The 14320-nt window shown below is 40.6% G+C and overlaps 1 protein-coding gene across 1 annotated transcript; it reads right to left on the bottom strand.

Annotated features, from left to right (window-relative positions):
- Nucleotides 1–1115: 1115 nt before the first annotated feature.
- FGA (fibrinogen alpha chain) lies at nt 1116–7790 on the bottom strand. Its single transcript, XM_088475336.1, has 6 exons — nt 7647–7790; nt 6661–6783; nt 4970–5153; nt 3508–3653; nt 2426–3410; nt 1116–1798 (listed from the first exon to the last, which is right to left on the bottom strand). The coding sequence occupies exons 1-6, from the start codon at nt 7698–7700 to the stop codon at nt 1116–1118; spliced, it is 2175 nt and encodes a 724-aa protein (XP_088331462.1). The 5' UTR covers nt 7701–7790.
- Nucleotides 7791–14320: the final 6530 nt, after the last annotated feature.

Genomic DNA, 14320 nt, shown 5'->3' with positions numbered 1-14320 from the left:
AAGTTTTAAGTTATCTATTCTTAACTAATTCCGAGGTTCCTGGAACTATCCATTAATACTGTTAGGTGACTGACAGGTGTGAAGCATAAACTATAAATTGTACTAAATATTGGGGCATATTTATAAAAAATAAATGTGATGTTCCACCAAAAATTAACATTCCTTATTACTGCATACAGTGTTGCTGCAATAAAAAAATTTTTCAGGGGTATGTATCATGCTTCAGCCGCCATAACACAAGAGCCCCTTCCAGTGATGAGAAAGAAGTAAAGTGATCTCTTACACAATTACTTTACTCTCCACTATGCAATATGTAAAGGTCGCAATGGGTATCGCGATTAGCTCTAGTCCAGTTGAGAGGATCTGCAAGATCCCTGTACAGCAGGGATGCTCCATTAAGGTTAGTGGGCTGACACCATTCAAAGATAGCATTACCTAAGGCAAACAAGCTCAGGAAAGATAAACTTGTCTGCTCTTGTTACATAGCTCCTTAATGTCAACCCCATAAAACACTATCACAATGGCTCAGCAAACCATGTCTCCTACACTCTGTTATGTTCATTTCCAGTAATATTTAATTATGTTCTTAAATATGCAGAGACAGACAATTCTGCATATTTTAAAGCCAGAATTAACTTGAAAAATATGTCCCATTAAGTTAGTAATATGTGGACAAATATTGGTTAGGCACCACCGCCACAATATCTGTATACTACAATATAACACCTATACAGATTGTAAGATATTTAAGTTACTTATAACAGAGGTGAAGAGGAACAGCTTCTTGTGATCTCAAAACCTGAGTTCTTGTAATATTATATTATATTATACTATAACTATTAATTCAATACAAAAGCTTTGCATGTTATAACATGCTAACAGTGAAACATACATTATATAGCTTGTATATAGTTTGTTATTATAGAGCAGACTATAATGCATATTTATCTTTTGATGGGAGTTATGATCTATAGTGTGATGTAGAATAACAACACAACAAAGAGTTAATGAAAGTGAGTTATTTAGTTTTCTTTTCACAGTTGCAATACATTAGGCCAGGAATAAAAAAAACACATAATACAATGTTGAATAGGGGAGTGAACAAAGATATAATACTATTCAGTGTCAACAGGTCGAATTTTCATTTTAACAGTTTTGAGGGAGTAATCGACTGGCTTAAATAATACCCAAATAATTCCATTTTCAATCTCATATGGTGCATTATTCCTTGGGTCATACTGACCTCCAGGGTAATAAATCCCATTAAGATTTGCAGCCTGGCAGTTATTGTACCACCACCCCCCTCCATACATTTCTGCACAATTCTCTTCCCACTTGTCACTGTCCCTATCATATGTACTAAACTTCATGTTGACGTGAGAAGTATATTCCTGGTCATCTTTAGAGCCTCCTATGAGGGCATCCCCTGCTGAACCATCATAGCTGTGTACATTAAGAGCATAACCCTCTGATTCAGATCCTAAACGAAAACTATATTCTGCATAAACCTGCTTCCCAGACCAGTCCTCTAACTCAATTCTCAGAATTGTCTCCTTTTGGCTCAATACATGGATGTATTCATTTCCCAACCATAGTTCTCCTTTCCCATTTCCATCCACAGAGCCAAATCCATTCTTGTAGTCTTCCCAGGTTCTGTTAAAATTCACAGATCCATCTTCCCTCTGTTGAATCAAGATCCATCCTCCTAATTGGGTGTCCTGGTCACAATAAACTGACATCTCTCTATGGGATCCTTCTGGCCTGATATTGAAAATGCCACTGTTGGCACCAGCACAGTCTAAAAAGAAATGCAGTTTCATCTTGTTTGCTGAAATCATTTTTTATTAGTCATTTTGCACATTGCTATGGTTACCGGGATTGCTTTGTTTGTTTTTTGTTTCTTTTTAAATATGATGAAAATGTTATGTTTCCCTATACATATTTGGAATTTGAAAATGTATAGTTCAGAGAAGTGAACATTATTTATACCGCCTTAATGTACGTGATGAAATCACAGCATCTCTTCCCCCAGAGAGGTTAATAAATGTAAAATTTTGGCAAAAATGTCATGATTTTTGAGTGACTATTTGTTAATGATTATGTTTTATTGTATTATAAATAGTCTTTTGAACTATCATTAGAATAGATTTATATTCAATCCACTTAGTGGAGACATGGTACAAAATAGGTAAGCTAATGTAATAGATTTTAATACGAACTAATACAATGAATGTGCCTTGTCTGATGTAAGGTTATAATGTCTGTCCTGCTTCATGGCTGCTAAAGCTGATGTAGAGTCTTTTCCTTAGGCACTCTCTGAAAGCATCCAAGTCGAAATGTATTGTGGAATTCTGTAGTTTGGATGGCTGAATTATGTGTTTTCCCGGCGTAATAACCTAACACTGCAACTATCACTTTCACTTACCCAACCCTTTCAAATTCGTTCCTGGTCGCACACTGCGGGCTGAAAAATCTGGTGAATCTTCTTCACTGTTTTGATGCTGTATTGGGCCAACATCTTCTAATACTGGCCCACTTTTGTATTTAGAGTCAAACTGGGATCCTTCCTTAGTGTTCCCACTGCTGCTGTATACTGTCTTGGTATAAGTGGTTGAACCAGATGAGCTTTGGGATTTGACAGGTACAAAGCTAGGAGCGCCAAGGTCTGTATGGCTAAAATCATCAAATTCATCTTCTTCTGCGGTAAAAGTACTATGAGTTTTTGAGCTACCACTTACACTGCTACTGACAGTCTTGCCACTAAGGAAGTCCTCCCAGTCCCCAAGGTTGGCATCTCCTAAATTACTGCTTCCACTCAGCTTGACAGTATATGTGCCATCAGAATCTAATCTACCCTTTCCATCAGCCTTAAGTTGTTCTAACCCCTGACACTCCTCTCCACCACTTATTGTTTCAGTAATTTCTTCCTTAGGTCCAGAAGGCCCATGAATGATTTTCTTCTGAATGGTTTTGGTGCATGAGATAACCCTACTTTCTGAAGTAATAGATGTCTTATCTCCCCCAGATTGTGTACCCTTATCCCCAATGATAACAAATTTAGTCTCAGTTAGTGGCCCTTTTGTAGAACCAGTGACAGATGTAGAAGACCCTGGTTGTCCTTTTACCTCTTTAGATTTCCCTTCTAGCACAAATGAATATTGTTCAATATCAGTGAAAAGTGGAAACTGATCTTTTTGAAGAGTTAATGCCTTGTATATGGGAGAAACTGTAGAGTCTTTAAATGGTCTCATCTTCAGCATCGGAAGAGGATTAGTGTTTGGTCTCAGGTCAGTAGATTCAACTTGCAACATTAGTTTCTTGATGTTTTCATAACTCTCAAGATCCACCTTATAATCAACGCTCTTTGAGCAAGATCCTTTGCAAGCACGGAGTTTAATATCAATATCGACCTAGAAACAGAGATTGGTAGAAAAATCCATATCATTAACCGGATATAAATGGGCTAATACTGGTTTTGAACATGAAAGTAAAGGTCCACTGACTTACCTCAAGGCGCTTCATTTCCGCTACCTGGTCCTTAACGTTCCTCTGCAATAACTTGATCCTTTCTATCTGGCTGGAAACTGTTATTTTCAAAAAATCTATTTTCCTCCTCAGGCTCTCAGTCACATGGTTATACGTGTTATCAGTCTCTAGAAAAAAGCAATTAGAAAATGCACCATAACAGTCAATTGTTTTCTAGGATCATGATTTGTGAATTTGTTACTACTATATACAAATGATTTTATTAGTAACAGATTTAATCTACACGTTTATTATTTGTGCACACAATCTACAGTTCAGAGCGGGTAGGCAGCATTTTCACTATTATTTGAAATCAGTATATATTTTTTTAGCCTTAACATTGTAATAATCTATATTTAAGAATGTAATTGGTTTACGGTGACTCCTAACTGTCACTTTACAGGCTGTATTTTAAAAATGACAGCTAGGAGCTGATTGGTTGGTACTTTATCTCTCTTCGATGCTTAGTACATAGAGCCCCTATATACAGGTGGGTTGATCTCTGCATGATGTCATGGCACTATCTCTGATACTCCAGTGACTGGTAGCTGTTGCACACAATACACAGTTAAATAAATAGGCAGCATTTCCACTTGTATGTTAGATTAGTAGTTTTAAGTTTTAGCCATAACATGGTAATACAGGGGTCTAGGTACTAAGCCTTGGGGGAGATAAAGAGGATGGAGATAAAGTAACAACCCGTCAGTTCCTAACTGTAATTTTTCAAACACGTAAAGTGACAGGAGCTGATGAGTTGGTACTTTATCTCCATCCACTTTATCTCTCTCCAAGGCTTAGTTAGTACATACACTTTTCAGCATTTTATTAGTTTTAAGTGAACGTGGACAAATGTCTTGATCCCTTGATAGCTGTGAGTAACACGTGAATTCAATACTATGGGGGTTATTCAGAGTTGTACACTCATCGCATCGTTGCTGCGTCTTTGGACGCAGAGGCGATGTGATAATATGCTAATGCCTCAGGAAGCGTCTGAGGAAAAAAGAATCCAACTGCTGGCATCACAGATATGAGTGATGCGTCTGAAGAGGCAGCATTGGATCACAATCAGTCACAATGGTCACAGTAATCTGAGTAAGCCTAAACTTAATTAGAGTGGCTGCCGGAACTCTTCTGCCAGGGTAAGGAAGACTAACGCAGACCCTAGGCTCGGCATGACTACAAAACAGGGGTGACATGCCCCCGTTTTATAAAACAGAACCCGTGGCCATGCTCTCCCCCTGCCTCCAAGCAGCCACAGCCTGTCAATCAGGCTGCGGCTTAGGTGGCACTGTGCAATGACGCAGGACTCGTTCTGCATAGGCACAGTTACTTCCACCATCGTAGATGTACGCAAACCATCAGGTTTTTATACAACTATGAATCAGGTTCAGTTACTTAGAGGAAGTATCATAGCTGCAGGAGAACTGATGGCATTTATACTTACGCTGGGCTGCAATCAATTTGTCCTTGATGAATTCATATGTTTCCTTTGTTGTGATATCAATGCTTTTATAATTGCCTTCACCATCTTTTAATTGTTGCTTAATTATATCAATTCTTTTGGCAAAATCTTTATCAGCCTCGTTAGTTAAACCTTGAATTCTGCATCCAGAAGGACATTTGGGGCCCTGCAGGTAACAAATGTTACATTAGTGCAATAAAATGCTATAATCACTCCAAAATTATGATTTTATGTATTCATTTTAACATGTCTCAAATCTGGCATAATGTGTTCGGTATGCATCATTGGGGCTGATTCTGGGAGTAAAGCAAAAAAGGGGCAAGTAACTTTGCACCTGGGCAAAACCATATTACACAGCAGGTGGGGCAGATGTAAAATGTGCAGAGAGATTTAAGCTGGGTACACACTATGCAATCCATCGTACGATATATCGGTGGATCGGAACAAAATGTCGTACACATCGCAGGATCTCATCTGCTGTCCTGCACGTCAGATGGGAGGATGCAATGAACGGCGCAGTGCAGTTACATGCAGCATGTAACCATACATTGCACTGTTGTAAGCAGGATCGTGCAGTGTGTACAGCATGCAGGATTTATCATTTACATCTCAACAACGCGTCACTGTGGTTGGTATTCATCTTTAGATTTGAGGAGGACGTGTCCAAACTCAAATCTAAATTGCAATGTAAAACTAAAGCTGTCCAGTTATTTTGGGCTACATGCAAAAGCAGCCAGTATTTACCCTGCATGTAGAAATATAAATGTATTTGTACCCTTGTATTGCAGCATGATTTGTTCAGGTACACGGTTACTTGCTCTTTTTTGCTCTACGTTCACTTATATCCATCCATTATTGTAATATAATATTTTTATCTCCGTTCACTTATATACATCCATTATTGTAATATAATATTTTATCTTCGTTCACTTTATATCCATCCATAGTAAGTAGACCCTTTATCTCTATCCACTTTATTAATCTCCAAGGCTTGTACATAGACCCCTATATGTGGTACTTGCCCTTGGCTTATTCCCCTAAAATCAGTACATAAGTTCCACAGACATTTCTGTCTCCTTTATCTCACACCACATGTTCATATTTTACAGATAATTGTAATTTACTAAACTTTATATTTTAATTATATGTTAATTATATATTAATAATACACAATTAGTGTTAGAAAAGTTCTGCAGTTTTCCTTGTGCCTTACATTTAGTTTTAACATTATAATTCCCTGATTGCTTAACAAAGAAATGATAGTGCTTTCAATATCTTTCTATTCTACAGTATGGAATACCTGTACATTTTTACTTATATAATATCTAAGATTTATTATATTACAACAACTCTCATATTACAAGATTGTGTAAAGATATATTCTTAAATTGTATTGATAATAGGGTGTACAGCAGTGGTTCTCAACCTCAACCATTTTCCAACAGGTCATGTTTTGAGGATTTCGGTCTGTGGAAGCCGTTGGGATAATTACTGTCCCTGCAAAATAGATTAACTCACTTGTGCATGGTTAAAGAATTCCACAAAACATGGCCTGTTGGTGGTACTTGAGGACTGGAGTTGAGAACCCTGGCATACAGTATTATTCTAAATTGTGATATTGGTTCAAGTATCAGTATAATATAAATATTTGCATTGAAATAGCCCTTCCTTACCCAATCATCATCTGAACAGATTGGCCAGTTTTTTTCCTGCTTGCACTCAGTATTGGTTTGTGATGGCTCAAGTCTGGGGCCACGGCCAGTTGCACCCTCCTCAATAAATGAGTCGCTCGCACACTATTGAAAAAAAAAAGGATTATATGTATATATATATAATGTATATTATATATATATATATATATATATATATATATATATATGCATGTTCACAATTATACTTACAGTATTAACACAAGCATGTAAAATTTTAAAAATAATTTTTAACAAAATATTCTGTGGACTTGGTAATGGATTATAGAAAATAATATGATATATATTTGACGTCTATGTAAAATTTGCATATATGTAACAATACATTTATCTGCAATTATAGTGTCTTTCCAAAGTTGAAAGTGTTGTTTTTAAGGATTACTTAATAAATCATACAACAAACAAATCAGTCACTATAATAGATCTGTGATTACTAGCTTCTGCAAAAAGCAGCTCACCAAGCACATAAATTACAAGATGCACAATCGGGTAGAATGTATGTAATGACTACAGTATATGTACATATATATATATATATATATATATATATATATGTGTGTGTGTGTGTGTGTGTGTGTGTTACAGGCTCTGCTCTCACCATAATAACTAACAATAATAATAAACTGTGGGGTTTTGGTTCATGAATTGATCAATGCACTTAAGCTTGCAGCCCCCATCTAGCTATCACATTAGTGTTGTGTGTGTATATATATATATATATATATATATATATATATAATATATATATATCTGGTTAACGAACAAGAAAAACAATACAATATTAACACTGCAGAAACATTAACACTCTGTTATAAACTATCTTATAAATTCATGCAATACTACCTATAAAGGTACATTTCAAAAACAAGCCTCATCATTTACATATTCTACTTACTTATTATACACTGATCTATATACATTTTACAGATCATTAATTGAATATATCATACCCATGCGGTGCTCACGAGGCAGAGCAACAAGGCTGCAAGTGTTGCTCTCAGCATCTTTTTGGCTTTAGGTGAGGGAAGACTATAGTGAGGCTATTACAACTGATTGTCCTTTTTAAGCCTGGCCACTAGTCTGAAATCAATCATTACATTACTTTATGTTTACTGAGCTAATAAGACCTGTGCACTGGGCTGATGTCACTGCCCCGGTCACTATTGCTCAAGTCACTGAGTAAATTTAATTTAGGCTCTCTGAGGTGACCTAGTGTTCCAACATTATATTTGTAATAAAAACATACGTTGTTGGGGATGACAGGAACCAGCGTGAAAAGACAAGACAATCCATGGTTTAATTTTCAGTGATTACCTTTTGCAATAGCGTCATTTCCCAAAATGTTTTGTTTTCAGTCTTGCAGTCTTATATTACTTCTGATAAAGAAATATTGGAACTTGTGAAATTGTTTGGAAAATGTTGCAATTTACAATTATACCGTGTAATGCTTAGCAATGCAGGGCCTGTCAATGTGAAAATTCTTTATCAGTGTGATTTCTGTGGTTTAATGATGGTTGATGAAGTAATGTGCCAACCTGATGAGGTGGGCCCAGTGTTCAACATTTAGATTACATTGCCATTACAGCCAGGGCCGGATTAAGGCATGTGGGGGCTCTGGGGCAACTAAGTTGGTGGGGTCCCACACCAAGCCACATGGAGCCTACCCCCTCCCCCTCCACATGGAGCCTACCCCCACCCTCCCTGATTACATACCTTCTGGCTCTGTGTTGTGAATGCAACAGCACAGTCAGCGCTGCTGCATAGAGCGCAGAGTGGCTACTGAGGCCCGAAATCAGTGATCAGCCTCACGGACATGATGTATCACGTGGTGCTGATGAGGGGACTCGGGAGCCGTTCTGCGCTAAATGCAACAGTGCTGGCTGTGCTGTTGCATTCAGAACACAGATTAGCGGCAGCTCAGCCCCCATCCAGGAACAGGGTACACTGGACACCTGCTCTCCGCAGGGTCACCCCGACTCTGTGTGGGCAGAGGCAAATACAGGATTATCTGGGGGGCTTTTACATACATTATATATATTTTTATTTATTTATGCATGTGTGTATTACACATGCATACACACACACACATAATATATGTAGCAAACGTACTGTATATAATATATATAATACACACATGTACAGTATACATACACAAACACATACATACACATGAACACATATACACACACATATACAGTATACAAACACATACATACACACATATACTGCACAGTATACACACACAAACACATACACATGAACACATATACACACACATATACAGTCAGGGGCGGATTGGGAATTGAAAGTGGCCCTGGAAAAATCTGTGAAAGTGGCCCTTGGTGTGCGTGGGTGTGGCCTCGTGAAAAGGGGTGTGGCCTAATGTGAAACACCATGCCCGCAAGCCACTCCCCCTGTTTCAGCCATAGTCATACTGGGGGCATGCCTACCGCTCCAGGAGCTCATGGGTATGCCCACAGTCCCTCTCTCCAGTGACTAAGAACATCAAGCATGTGAATGAGTATTTTCTTACCTATATGATTTCTCTGCAACGGGGAATCTCTGAAGAAATTGATCCTCCCTGGACAGGCAGTGTCTTGAGTTGGTACATGCTATTCATGCACGAGATCCCATGGTCTGGAAGCCGTCTGTATGTGTCCCAATAAAACCAATGTTATTATCATGTAACAGAGGTTCAACCAGATAATAAATGTGGGTTTCCCATATCAAACAATTTTATATTAATAAAATATATTTGCTCCTTTGGTTCCATTTACATCAGAATATGGTTTCATTAGAATTGTTATCTTACTGAAGATTACTGTGCCCCAGTGTTTTCTTCTAATAGTATCAGCATTCCTACCGTCCTATATGTGTGTCTCCAGCACCACCGCCTTGGTGTGTCTCCAACCTATCCCCTCTCGTGTGTTTATTCAGCGCTATCACCCTGTGCCTCTCCAGTGCCACCCCCAATTCACTCCGGCACCATCTACCCACAGTGCCATCCTCCTGTGTCTCCCGAGTGCCATCATCCTGCGTCTCCTCAGTGGCATCCTCCTGCCCTAGCACAGAATAGCCCCTCTTTCTCACACACAGATCATCTCCCCTTAGCACAGAATACCCTCCCTCCCCACAGACAGATCAAACCCCCTTGTCTCCACAGACAGATCATCATTTCCCCCGCCCTTAGTATAGCAGACCCCCATTCCCCCAGACAGATCATCTCCCCCACCCCTAATGTAGCAGACCCCATCCCCAGACAGATCATCATCTCCCCCGCCCTTAGTATAGCAGACTCCCACTCCCCCAGACAGATCATCTCCCCTACCCCTAAGTTAGCAGACCCCCATCCCCAGACAGATCATTTCCCCAGCCCTTAGTATAGCAGACCCCCCTCCCCCAGACAGATCATCTCCCCAACCCCTAGTATAGCAGACCCCCCTTCCCACAGACAGATCATCTCCCCCGCCCTTAGTATAGCAGACCCCCCTCCCCCAGACAGATCATCATCTCCCCCGGCCCTAATATAGCAGACCCCCCTCCCCCACAGACAGAACATCATCTCCACCCCTAGTATATCAGACCCCCCCTCCTCCACAGACAGATTATCACCCCCTAGACTGCAGCCAAACCGGATTGTCTCCTCTCCACTCTGCCCCCTCCCCAGGCTGTGAAATGAAACTTAAACATGACACTTCACAGCCTGGGGAGGGGAGAGTGGAGAGGATGTGATCAGGCTGACAGACTGCTCTGACCGGCCCCCCATCCCCGCCGCAACTTACCCTCACCGCAGCCACGCTGTCACTCGCGGTCCCGCGCCACTTCACCTCACTCCTCCTTGTTGACGCCGAATATACAGTTTGTGGGGCTTTCATAGGCTGCTGGCCACTGGCCTCTCTTCTCGCGAGAGAGGCTCAGGCGCGCGGCCAGGCAGTACTGATAGGCAGCCGGGCTCCTTGTGTAAAACACACAGGAGCCGGCTGAGTGACGCGAATCGGGGGGTGGGGCCTCAAGTAACAAGCGGCCCCACAACCAATCGGCCCACCGAGATTTTCCCCGCAAAATGTAATGCCCAATCCGCCCCTGTATACAGTATAAAAACACATAAATACACACATACAGTATACACAAACATACATACACACTAACACATATACACACATATACTGTACAGTTTACACACACATAAACACATACATATACAGTATACAAACACATAAACACATACATACACACAGAAGTATACACACACACTAACATACACATATATACACAATAAAACAGTACATATACACACTTACTTTTTATGCAGCTGCTGCTCACATCCTTAGGCTCTGCCCCCTTGCGCCATAATGCCGCAATTTGCGGGTCATTTGGGGCTGGGCTTGTTGTATTGGCTCTGCCCCCTCAGGCCACGGTAGCAGGGGGAATTGATCCATCGGGGGGGGGTTCTAGCTACTCAGAAACCCCCCACCTTCATGCTCTAGAGGTGGGGCCCCTCTGTGTGTGGGGGCCCCGGGACGACCGCCCCTGTCGCCCTCTCCTTAATCCGGCCCTGATTACAGTACTTGAACCTGCTAAGTATTTTATCCATACTTTGATTGGCCTCATGAGTGGAGCTGTAATCCTCTGTGGAGCTGTGAGTAAGGCAGTTCTCTTTTAGTGCAGAAGAATGGTGACTTTACATATAAGAGTGAGCTTCTGTCAGTTTGTTTGCTGATTTTTTTTTTCAAATCTGTTTTTAGTTTATCATAGAACAAAGGATAAACAGCACATTGAAGCAAAGAAATATTCACAACAAGAAACATTAAATAATTACAGCTCAGTAGGACCAGAGCCGGATTTAGACCTAATGGGACCCTAGGTAAGATACCAGTTTGGGGCCCCCTTCCCTCATACAATTCATAGCACTAGATGTGAGTTCCCGATTCATGTCCCTTACATATTTTTTTTTGTATTTCCTCCTTATAGTTAACTTTTTAAAGCTCCCCGATATGTACAAAGGGGAACATGCAGGGACAGTAGTAACGGTAACCGCTGTCCCTGCGAGTTATATCCCCGGCAAGTGAAAGACTTCTCCCGGGGAAGCTGACACTGCGCTTGCGCACAGTGGACCTGATTCAGAGCGCTCGCTCTGAATCAGGGCCGTCCTACCTATTATTGGAGCAGCCTCCTGGCCACTCGCATAGCTGTGGGTGACCACCCACAGCTTATGCGAGCGCCCAAAAAGATGGTCGCAATGGTCAAGACTATCGGGCTTGCGACGAGACCCTGCGGTAGGGTCTCGCTGCCGCAAGCTCTGATAGAGCCAAAAGCACTCCCACTGACATCACTAGTGATGTCAGTGGGGCCGGCCCCAGACGGTAGGCGTTCCCATGGGGACGCCTCCGTCTGGGCAGCAACGCCCCCGGCACGCCCACAAAAGGGGGCGTGCTGTCACTCACCATCCACAGCACGCCCCCTTTGGTGCGAGACCCATAGCGACGGCTTGGCTGTCGCTATTCGGGTCTCGCGCATGCGCCCAACGGAGCTCCCTCCGTCGTGCGCATGCGCACTAGGGCACCATCGACCCGCATGTGAGCGCTCAGCGCTCGCAAGCGGGTCTGAATCAGGCCCAGTGTTAGCTTCTGGAACCAGATGGGGACTGCGGGGGAGAGATCTAAACATCTCCCTCCTGACCCTGGAGCCTCCATAGGCTTACAGTAGTTTACACCATCTGAAGATGGTGTAAATTACCGGGGTTAAGCTCAGAAAAGCTTTGGTTTTTGGAGTTTAGTACATAGGGGTCAGATTGTGGTTCCCATTGATAATAATGGAGACTGCAATCTGCAGTGCTAATTAGCACTGTGCCAGAGATTTCTGTGAAATCACCTGCATTGTGCTATTAATACATACTGTAGGAGAAATACATAAAATTATGCAGAAACTGCCATTTCTGCCAATTTTATATAACAGATTGATACATAGCCCCCCCCCCCATGTTACATAGTAAATAACAATAGTGAAAACAAATCAAATTTTTGTGAATTGTATTTTGTAATTACTATGCCATTCTGACGATAATGTGAATAAACTAAATAATTTGTGATGTCCAAAGAGGCAGGCCTCATATCTCTTCTGTGCTTAAGTTAGGTTTGTTTGCTATACCTTTTATTTAAAATGCCTGCTGGTGTGACTTAGGTATAGTTATGGGTGTTTGTGTTGTGTGTGTGTGTTGAATAGTAGGGCTATTCTGCAAGTATGCAGCAGCTGTATTCTAGAATAGGCTATTACCGGCAGGTGCATAGTTGCAGAATTTTTTAAAACTTCCTTTAGGGACATAAAAATATGCTAGTACCCATTTTCATGTACCCCAAATTTGATGGGACCACTTAAAAAACGAAAAAAAAAAAACCTAAGTGCTCTTCTGCAACACTTCTTCAATGTCGGGAAAAAACACCTGCTGTGGCTATTTAAATCCCCGACTTTCATTTGCAGGCTAAAACGGGGGTACCCATAGTGATCCCCCATGTTTTTACAACTTTAGGGGAGTCCTACAATTTATTCCAGGAAAATTTCGTTTTTTTACGCAGATCCCACTACGCACCTTCCCGTTTTCGGAGGTTTTATATTGAATACGGGGATAAAGCGGGTGCGCGCCCAATACTTTATCCCAGGAAAATCTCCGATGTGGAGCAAAAAGTCCAGCACGGACTTTTCGCTCCCATATTGAATACCCCTCCTTGAGTTTAACACTAATGTGATGGCTATGTCCATGTTATAATTCTGAGCAATAGAGTAGGGACTTGCAGTAAAGTGGGGTCCCGTGATGGGGGCTGCAAGCTTAAATGCATTGATCAATTCATGAACCAAAACCCCACTGTTTATTATTATTATTATTATTATTATTATTATTATTAGTATTGTTAGTTATTATGGTGAGTGCAGAGCGCCTGTGATTTCTAATATATATATATATATATATATATATATATATGAATATATATATATATATATATATATATATGATTCGTCTCAGTTTATTGCAAGTAGCTCATCAGTGCCCTATATATATATATATATATATATATATATATATATTCCCATTGAGATAGATACACGTTTTTTTTTGCAGATGTACTTATTGCAGTAAGAGGGGGATGTTGATTTTTTTCTGAGTTCCCAATCCCAATTAGAAAAATGACCAAGTAGTAAAGTTAATGGATCAGGGCAAAGATTTAGAGAAAAGATAGTATTCAGGAATACAACTACTTTATACCAGAAAAGTCTATTTTTAGGGCACTCCCAAAATTATGATAAAATAAAGCTTCAGAATGGTGATACTTAGGACAGCTACCGGGTTCATCACTAACCATATGTCTACGCTGATGTTGTGACGAATATGCTCTATTAATATCTCTCACATGTACTGCTTGTAGCATTACAGTTCTTAAATACTTCATAGTGGAGTCAAAATGAGTTACAGTAGGTCATCCATGAAGGGAAGTGAGGGATGTCCTAAGACCAAGTAGAAGAGGTATTTTTCCATATTTTAGAAGTATCAATACTAAGAATGTCTTTGTATAGATATCTTGTATGGTAAGTAATTGAGGTAATTAAAGATAATAATGAAAGTCGGTTTTTA

The sequence above is a fragment of the Taudactylus pleione genome, unplaced genomic scaffold, assembly GCF_031769625.1.
Source record: "Taudactylus pleione unplaced genomic scaffold, aTauple2 ptg000170l, whole genome shotgun sequence".
NCBI lineage: Eukaryota > Metazoa > Chordata > Amphibia > Anura > Myobatrachidae > Taudactylus > Taudactylus pleione.
Note: the sequence above shows the minus strand (reverse complement) of the source record. Positions and strands in the feature narration are given on the sequence as shown.

Bases quoted from the DNA above. Each gene is read 5' to 3' on its own strand.
- FGA (XM_088475336.1), bottom strand. From the start codon at position 7,700: ATGCTGAGAGCAACACTTGCAGCCTTGTTGCTCTGCCTCGTGAGCACC. The intron at 3,411-3,507 runs GTAAGTCAGTGG...CTCTGTTTCTAG, and splicing joins CGGAAATGAAGCGCCTTGAG to GTCGATATTGATATTAAACT. The intron at 1,799-2,425 runs GTAAGTGAAAGT...ATTTCTTTTTAG, and splicing joins AACGAATTTGAAAGGGTTGG to ACTGTGCTGGTGCCAACAGT.